Source organism: Orycteropus afer, unplaced genomic scaffold (genome assembly GCF_000298275.1).
Source record: "Orycteropus afer afer isolate SDZICR_OR568_19922 unplaced genomic scaffold, OryAfe1.0 scaffold00039, whole genome shotgun sequence".
In the NCBI taxonomy this organism is placed as follows: Eukaryota; Metazoa; Chordata; class Mammalia; order Tubulidentata; family Orycteropodidae; genus Orycteropus; species Orycteropus afer.
The window spans coordinates 9,472,856-9,482,830 of record NW_006921626.1 but is presented as its reverse complement, the minus strand read 5'-3'; the positions used below and the strand labels follow the sequence as shown (position 1 = coordinate 9,482,830).

At 39.3% G+C, this 9,975-nt stretch overlaps 1 protein-coding gene across 1 annotated transcript in view; it reads left to right on the top strand.

The window, feature by feature from the left end:
• TP53BP2 (tumor protein p53 binding protein 2) overlaps positions 1 to 9,975 on the top strand; it is a 94,097-nt gene that overhangs the window by 58,142 nt on the left and 25,980 nt on the right. Inside the window, exons 4-5 of the mRNA XM_007936958.2 lie at positions 3,314 to 3,415; positions 9,517 to 9,691. Of these exons, the coding sequence (XP_007935149.2) occupies positions 3,314 to 3,415; positions 9,517 to 9,691 (277 nt within the window). The remainder of the gene's footprint in view (positions 1 to 3,313; positions 3,416 to 9,516; positions 9,692 to 9,975) is intronic.

The window sequence follows — 9,975 nt, the reverse complement described above, 5'->3', positions numbered from 1 at the left end:
GGTCTGATAGAGCCTGGTGGAACCACTGAGACTATGGCCCCTAGCTGCCCTTCAGGTCTGGAATTGAACCCACATCTGTGGCTTCCAGCCAAACAAAAGACAGGCATATGAGTTAAACATTTACCTGAGGTAGATACACTCCTTGAACAGTACAATCATGGAAGAAAGAGGGGCTGCTTATGCACAGGGAGACAGCTCAGAGGACAGGAGTGCATGGAGGGATGGACATAGGGAAGAGGTGAGAATTGGGAGGAAGTGGGAGGAAGGAGCTCTTGCATTGTGGGAGATTGTAGTCAATGTCATGAGACAAAGTGTATGTGAACTGCTGTATGGAAAGTGAATCTGCTCTGTAAATTTTCACCCAAATCACAATTGAAAATAAAAAGAACAATCAACTGTACTAGACAAAATGGGCAACACTTAGCCCAAAAGCAAAGAAGAAAAGAAAAGGCAGAGAGGGGCAGGGAAACTAGAGGGATGGAAACAAGGAAGACAGGGTGGAACTGGACAGAGTGCTGCCACACTGTGAGGTTAGCAACGAATGTTACAGAACAATCTGTGTATAAATTTTTGCATGGGAAACTAATTTGCTGTGTAAACTTTCACCAAAACACAATAAAATTTTAAAACACACACAAAAAAATGGGCAGAAGACATGAATAGACGCTTCACCAAAGAGGATATTCAGTCAGCTAACAAACATATGAAGAAGAAATGCTGACAATCATTAGCCATTAGAGAGATGCAAATCAGAACAACAACAAGATACCATCTGGCCCCAACACTAGTGGCAAAGTTCAACAAAACAGAAAATAACAGATGCTGGTGAGGATATGGAGAGATTGGGACTCTCATAGGCTGCTGGTGGGACTGTCAAATGATATAACCACTGTGGAAAGCAGTATGGTGATTCCTTAAAAAGTCGGAATTAGAAATACCATTTGACCCAGAGCCACTCCATTACTAGGTGTATATCCTGAAGAAGTGAGAGCCAGAAGAAGACCAGACATATGCACACTCATGTTCATTGCAGCACTGTTTACAATAGCCAAAAGATGGAAACAGCGTAGTTGCCCGTCAACAGAAGAATGGATAACCAAACCGTGGTACATACACACAATAAAATATTATGCAACCCTAAAGAATAATGTAGAATCTGCAAAAAACTGCATAATGTGGATGAACTTGGAGGATATTGTATTGAGTGAAATAAGTTTGTCACAGAAGGACAAATATTGGATTAGTACATTATTGTAAAAAGTCAAGGAAAGGTTTATATATGGAAGGAAATTTTCTTTGTTGGTTACCAGGGATGTGAGGGGAGGAGAAGGGACACTGTTGATAGGTAGAGACAGGTATTGATTTGGGTGAAGATAAGGGCAGTGTACATAATGTGAGTGATCAGCATGGTGGCATTGAGGAAGAAGAAGACATAAAGAGGTGCTTGGGAGGTACAGAGAATAAAGGTGAACCCTTTTGCATATACAATACAGCATTGTCCGTGAAGGCAAACATTGATCTACAGAGATGGGTGGACAGGCTGAACTATTAGGTATGTCTGGGCAGTGGGGAGTGTGCTCAAGACCATATATAGGTTGGCAGACAATGTTTCTACAAGTGTATTGGTATATTCTGTAAGAATTCCCAGGTATATAAATGAGCTAACAAGGGACGAGGTTGTAGTCACTCCTTGGCCACAGCCAGCTACCCAGAGGAAGTGAGTAGTTGGACCTGTGGGCTCAGGACCTTGGTTGCAGTAGACATCAAGCTCAATTGGCATAACATACTACATAAAACATTGTTCCACCTCCTACTTTGGCAAGTAGCGACTGGGATCTTAAAAGCTTGCAAGCAGCCATCTAGATGAAACAATGGGTCTCTCCTTGTCCATAGCAAAGAAGAATGAAGCAAACCAAACATGCATGGAAGCAATTAGTATACGGGACTGGTCCACCATGTGATCCTCAGCCTATACGACTATGAGACCAGAAGAACTAGACGGTGCGTGACTACCACTGTCAACCACTCACAGGGGGATCTCTGTAGGAAATCCTGGATAGAGTGGGTGAACAATGTGGAACAAAACTCAATCATTTAAAAAAAAAAAAGGGGGGACCAGGTTTGCTGGTCTGGTAGAGCTTGGTGGAATCCCTGAAACTATGGCCCCTAGCTGCCCTTCAGGTCTGGAATTGAACCCACTCCTGTGGCTTCCAGCCAAACAAAAGACAGCCATATAAGCTGAACATTTACATTAGGTAGATAAACTCCTTGGAGAGATGAATCATGAGAGAATAGAGGGCTGTGTATGCACAGGGAGACAGCTGGGGGTGGGGGGCAGAAGCGCATGGGAGGGAAGAACACAGGAAAGAGGTAACTATGGGAAGGAAGTGAAGAGGGGAGCTGTTGCATTGTGGGAGATTGTAGTCAATGTCATGAGACAAAGTGTATGTGAGCTGTTGTATGGAAAGTGAATTTGCTCTGTAAACTTTGACCCAAATCACGATAAAAAATAATAATAAAAAGTTGTGCCTGAGGATTTCATATTTTTGATGCTATTATAAAAAGTTTAGTTTTCTTTTTAAATTTTAATTTTGATTGTTACTAATATATAGAAATTGATTTTTATGTATTCATCTTTTATCCTGCAATCTTAGTACACTACCTTTTTAATATTGGTAGCTATTTTTGTAGATTCCATAGGATCTTTTTAATAGATGATATGGTGTTTATAAATAAAGGCAGTTCATCCTTTCTTTTCAATCTCGATGCTATTTGTTTCTTTTTCTTGCTATATTGCACTGGCTAAAACCTCTAGGATAATGTTGAATAGAATTGTAGACTATCTTGACTTTGTTTCTGATGACACAATGTATCTTGAATTTATGCTACTATCATATTTTTAATTGATGTTCTGATGACCATATTCTCATCAAACACTATTATCCTAATATGGATGAACTACAAAATACAATAATTCTAAATTGTTCTGTTTGTATCTCGAACTGTTGAAATTATTTAATTTTAAATTAACAAAATAAAAGATTGTTTTTCACAATGAGAAAATGAAAAATAAAGGTTGTTGGTTCATATATTAATATGTTTTATACCTTAACTTATTAAGTGTCTTCGTTATCTTTGGAATGAGGTAGATATTAATATATAAAAATTAATAATGTATTTAATATTATTGAAAAAATGGCTACTTTTCTCATGGTTCAAATGGAATTTATAAATAGATCTTTGAGGGAAGAATCTCTGTGATCATTTTAGAATAAGTTGTATTAAGATTATTTGCTTGTGCTTTTGCTTGTAGGTTAATAGTCCTAGGATGGATCTGACTCTTGCTGAACTTCAGGAAATGGCATCTCGCCAGCAACAACAGATTGAGGCACAGCAACAAATGTTGGCTACCAAGGTAATGTCTTATTTTGAAAGAACTAATAGGCCACTACTGATAATGTATGTAAAGCTGCTTACATTCCATCCTCATTTACAAGCCGTTTAGCTCACAGATAAGAGTTGGTATTATGAACCCAAAGTCCCCTGTGATATGGTACTTTCCTCCCCTTGCCCTTGCATTTTGTGGAAATTTCTGTGTGAAGTATGAAAACCTTAAATCACTCCAGTTGGTCATGATCTTCCTGACTCCTGATTCTGATGAAGATTAACCATGCTGTGTTGGGTATCAGCAAAACAGGAAAGACATAAAAAACCCTTCAGTTTTCCTGCTAGGAACTAGTTTGGGCTAATTTTGACCTGAATCATTACTACAGCAAGAGGAACTTTCAAGTTTACTAGTGCCAACACTAGCCTCTTCTGCTGTTTGGCACCAGTAACAGGCTGCTTTGTCTTTATTTGGAGACGTTCTCCACTCAAAAAGTAATCCTGATCCTGGCTTTGAACAAGGAAAATATAAGATGGGATGGGGTCTGAGTTTCTGCATTTCTAACAAGCTTCCAGGTGATGCCGATGGTCCTTATGTTGACAAGTAAGGATGCGTGTTCAAATGAACAGGTTGATTGTTGCAGAATAAGTCTCTAACCTTGGGGTTCTTAATTTGAAATTATTTCTGCATTATTTGTATATTTTAATCATTATTCTGAGAAGAAATATCTTTGATTATAAATAGCATGACTCTGTTACTGTTTTAATTAAAATTTTTAATATAATAAAATATTTTAAATTGCATAATCGTAGTCCTCTGAAGATGTTGAGGCATTTTTCAGTGCTTTTCATTTGCTACTTATTGAGTATATATAAGTTACTGTTTAAACAGCTTTGTATTTCATACTTCATTTAATTACAATTACAGCCTTATGAAGGAGCTCTGGTGGCATAGTACCTAAGGCATTTGACTGCTAACCAGAAGGCTGGTGATTCAAACCCACCAGCCACTCCTTGGAAGGAAGGTTGGGCAATCTACTTCCATAGTGACGCCGCCTCGGAAACCCAAGGAGGGGTCACTGTGGGTCAGATCCGACCCAGTGGCAGTGAGAGTATAGCCTTACGAAGGAGCTCTGGTGGTGCAATGCCTAAGACATTTGACTGCTAACCAGAAGGTTGTTGGTTCAAACTGACCAGCACTCTGCAGAAGGAAGATGGGGCAATCTACTTCCATAACAATTTATTGCCTTGGAAGTCCAATAGGGGTTACCCTGAGTTGGAATTGACTTGATGGCAGTGTTTTTGTGTGTGTGTGTGTGTTGTTGTTGTTTATAGCCTTACGAGGTATGTACTTTTCTAGAATCCTGATTTTATAGGTGAAGAAACATAATTCTCTTACGTATCTGGTGTTGCTATAAAAGACATACCATAAATGGGTGCTTTCATAAGCATATTTATTTTATCACAGTTCTTTTTTTTTAATGCATTTTATTGAAATATAATTATGTACGGTAAAATACACACAACTAAAGTGACATGGGTCAATGCTTTTTTTTTGCAGTATTCCCTCCCCTCCCCTGCCACCCCTGGCAACCAACAAAGAAAGTTTCCCTCCATATATAAACCTTTCCTTGACCCTCCACAGCAACGAACTAATACTATATTTGTCCTTCTATGATTGACTTATTTCCTTCAGCATAATGTCCTCCAAGTTCATCCATATTATGCGATGTTTTGCAAACTCTACATTATTCTTCAGTGCTGCATAGCATTCCATTTTGTGTATGTGGTCATCCACTCTTCCATTGATGGGCACCTAGGTTGTTTCCATCTTTTTGCTGTTGTAAATAGTGCTGCGATGACCATGGGTGTGCATATATCAGTTCTTGTCCTGGCTCTCACCTCTCTAGAATATATACCTAGTAATGGGATGGCTGGGTCAAATGGTGTCTCCAATTCCAGCTTTCTAAGGAATCACCATATTGCTTTCCACAGTGGTTGTATCATTTCACAGTCCCACCAGCACTGTATGAAAGTTCCAATTTCTCCACATCCCTGCCAGTATTTGTTATTTTCTGTCTCGTTGAACCTTGCCATCAGTGCTGGGTTGAGACGGTATCTCATTGTTGTTTTGATTTGCATCTCTCTGATGGCCAATGATTGTGAGCATCTCTTCATGTATTAGCTGTCCACCTGAATATCCTCCTCGGTGAAGTGTCTATTCATGTCTTTTGCCCATTTTTCAGTTGGATTGTTAATTCCTTTGCTGTTGAGGCATTGGAGTTTTCTATAAATCTTAGAGATAAGTCCTTTGCCAGATATGTAATTATTGGCAAATATGAATTTGTTGCTATCATTTTTGTTATATGCTTTTTCATGGTGTTGATTTCTTTGTTCCATATAATTTTCTATGCTGAGCTCATTTTGTTTTTGAATCATGTTATTACTTCCTTCATTGCTATTGTTTTAGTATTTGCTGAATATTTATACTGGTCCTCTTTTTTATTTTGATGTGAAGGTTTATTATTTCCCTTTGAGGTTACCTTATGATTTATAGTTTTCTTCCCAAGTTTAGAACAGCCCATTCTATCTTGTAGTTGTCATAATGTCCCTACCATCTGTTGTTGTTGTGTGCCGTTGAGTCAGACCCAACTCCTAGCGACCCCTCCTTGGGTTTCCAACGCAGTATCACTACGGAAATAGATTGCCCCATCTTCCTTCCAAGGAGTGGCTGGTGGGTTTGAACTGCCAGCCTTCTGGTTAGCAGTCAAGTGCCTTAGGCACTATGCTACCAGAGCTCCTCCCTACCATCTAGAAGTTCTGTAATGACACAATTTTTTCCGTCTTTTTGGTTTGCAGTTGTTCTCATTGGTCAGTTGATGTCTCTGGTTACCTATTTACAATCTTGTAGGCTTCTTTACTTTGGATACTTCCATAGCTGAGTTGGTTTCTGGGTTATATCATCATGTATGTTAATGGTCAGTTGTTGTTTGCTGTTGCTGCTTCTTTGTCCAAAGTGCTCCCTTTAGCATCTCTTGTAAGGTTGGTCTGGTTTTAATAAATTCCCTTAATTTCTGCTTATCTGGAAATGTCCTAATTTCACCATCATATTTGAGGGACAGTTTTGCTGGGTACATAATTCTTAGTTGGAAATTTTTCTCTTTTATTGTTTAATATATGCCATATTGCCTGCATGATTTCTGTTGAGAAATGGGAGCTTAGTGTTATTGGTTGCCCCTTGCAGGTTTCTTTTAGTTTTTCCCATGCTTCTGTCATGATTCTTTCTTTGTCTTTGGTTGGTTTTGGTGAGTTTGATGATGATATGTCTTGGTGATTTTCTTTTGGGGTCTATCCTTTTTGGGGTTCGTTGGACCTCCTGAATGGATATATTCTCATCTTTCATCATACCAGGAAAATTCTCTTCCAGTAAATCTTGGACAGTTTTCTCAGTGGTTTTATTTGTCTCTCCTTGTTTTAGAATTCCGATTACATGTAGGTTATTCCTTTTGATGGTATCTCACATGACCGTTAGGCTTTCTTCGTTTTGTTTTGGTCTTTTTTCTGATTTATCCCTTTCCAAAGAATTGTTCTGGTATTTGCCTTCAATCTCCCTAATTCTGTCTTCCATTGATTCAATTCTGCTCCTTTGCCTGTTCAATGTCTTATCTATTTCTGAAAATTTAGCATTACTCTTCAAGATTTCTGTCTATGGATTTTGTATCATTTCTAATTTTTCTTTTATTTTTCATTTTGTTCTTGTGTGTGGTCTTTTGAAATTGTTTTAGGGTTTTACCTGTGTTTTCCTCAATTTTGTCAGTGTTTTCCTTGACTGTCTCTCAATTGATTGAAGATACCTAAATACAATTCTTTTGAATTCCTTATCAGGGGGTTCCATTGCTGCATCCTCAGGGATATGTTTTGGGTTTGTATTCTGGTCCCTTGTTTCTCCTCCTTTATTTTGCTTCTTTGTGTGGACTGTGATGCTCTTTTGTCTCTGAGGCATTGTGACATTTTTGTGTTTATACTTAATTGGTGATTATATGTTGGAGTGACTTGCCTACGATTTTTGTTTTCTTTGTTTTGTTTGTGTGTTATCTACACAGGCAGAGTACTGTGCTATGCTCCTCTATTCACTACTTGACAGCACTTAAACACTCACCACCTGTCTCCTTTCCTGTTGTCAGCCTCTTGTATGTCCCTGCTATCCTGCTATCCTTGGCAAACGGAGCCTATTCTTACATCCCTGGAATCCAAATGAGAATGCTATCACCTTAAAATCCAAAATGGTTGCCACTTGTAAATATCCAAAATGGCTGCCACGTGTGAATAATAAAAAGGCTGCACCCTGTGGACAGCGGAAGGTCAACAGCTGAGGTTGTCTCCCTCCTTGCTGTTTCCCTCCCTAGTTATAGGTTACCAGCACAGTCGTCCTTGCAGCCCTTGGTGACAAGGGCTGATCTTTAGGTCAGTTCTCAGCTCCCAACACCACTTGGAAATATTCAGGCTACTGGTCCCATCAGAGTAGCTGACAGTCCACAGCTCCGACCATCTCTATACTCACTGTTTTTGTTCAGGGTTTTCCACTAGTTGGTGCCTAATCCATTTCTGTATAGTTCCTTTCAAAGCTCAGGGTTCCAGGATTATCTTCTGTATATCTGTCAATTGATTTTTCTTTTCTTTGTTGAAGAGGGTCTGTGTCACTTGTCTACCTATTCCTGCATCTTACAGAAGAAGTCTTACCACAGTTTTTAGGAGGCTAGAAGTCTGAATTCAGGGTTTTGGCTCTAGGAGAAGGCTTTGTCTCTCTTGGCTCTGGAAGAAGGTCCATGCCTGTGAGTTTTTGCTCCTGGGTAATGTTAGGTGCCAGCTCTCTTCCCCCATCTCTGCTTGCTTGCTTGCTTACTTGTGTTTAATCTCTTTTATATCTCAAAAGATGTACCTTACAGTAATCATGTTTCCTTAACATAACACAGACTACTCATTCCCAAATGGGATTATATCCACAAGCATAGAGGTTGGGATTTATAGCACATGTTTGTAGGGATCATAATTTAATCCGTAACATATACTGATATTTTTTGTTGCTGCTATGTGCCATGAAGTCAGACGCAACTCATAGCAACCCCTCCTTGGGTTTCCGAGGTGGTATTACTATGGAAGTGGAATGCCCAACCTTCCTTCCGAGGAGTGGCTAGTGGATTTGAACCACCAGCCTTCTGGTTAGTAGTCAAGTGCCTTAGGCACTACGCTACCGAAGCTCCTATCCAAGCTCTGTCACTTATTAGCTATGAGAATGTAGACAAATTACAGAACCCTACTATAAGTAGGAATTATTATTTTTAACCCAAGTGGTTTTATGCAGCAAGCACATCTTGTACGTGTGTATCTGCTTTTCGCTTAAATACTTGTAACAAAGTATGGATGGGAGTTCATTGTGAATATTTTTGTTTTGAGACCTTTTGTGGACTTCGGCTAGACCCTGGAGGGTGCTATTATAAGTTGTTGTTGTTGTTATGTGCCGTCAAATCGGACCTAACTCATAGCGACCCCTGCTTGGGTTTCTGAGGCAGTATCACTATGGAAATAGATTGCCCCATCTTCCTTCTGAGGAGTGGTTGGTGGATTTGAACCGCCAGCCTTCTGGTTAGCAGTCAAGTGCCTTAGGCACTATGCTACCAGAGTAGGGTTCTGTAATTTGTCTACATTCTTATAGCTAATAAGTGACAGAGCTTGGATTTGAATCCAGATTTCACTGTAAAGGCTAAATTTATCCACTTTCTTATACTGCCTCCCATCTTTACATGCATTCCTTCTTAACATTCTAACAACCTTTCATGAAAACTAGCTCAAAATGTGCTTGCTGCATAAGACCACTTGGGTTAAAAATAATAATTCCTAGATCTTCCCCTTCTAGAGATTTTGATTTGTTAAGTCTAAGACTGTGCTCAGGAGTATCTGTTTTGAAGAAATCTCCCAGGCAATTCTGATGGCAGTATACAGGACAGATAGTGAGACCAGAAAAAAGTGTTGTGTACATTTCAATCTCAGCATCTAAGGGTATGAGTAGGTTACTTTTGGGTTAATGGTATACCTGTCAAAAATTATATACCTGACAATTGCTTTCATCTTCAGGAACAGCGCTTAAAGTTTTTGAAACAGCAAGATCAGCGTCAACAGCAACAAGCAGCTGAGCAGGAGAAGCTTAAGAGGCTGAAAGAAATAGCTGAGAATCAGGAAACTAAGCTAAAGAAAGTAAGAGCACTTAAAGGCCACGTGGAACAGAAGAGGCTAAGCAATGGCAAACTGGGTGAGTTGCTTCAGTGCCAACAGCCACATGGCATAAGAAAACACCTCAGTGTAGGAAGTTTATATAGGTAACTATAAGAATTTTTGGGAAAAATATAACTCCCTACAGTTTTGGTGCTGCGATTTCCTAGGAATTGAATGTTTTAGAAAAAATTTCTAAATTACCTTTGAAAAATGTAGTGTACCTCCCTCCCCACCCCAACATTTTTTGATTGAGAGTTTAGATCAAAGCTGGAATGTTTATTCATTTAGAGATGTCTGTGTAGAGGCGGGGCAAGATGGCGG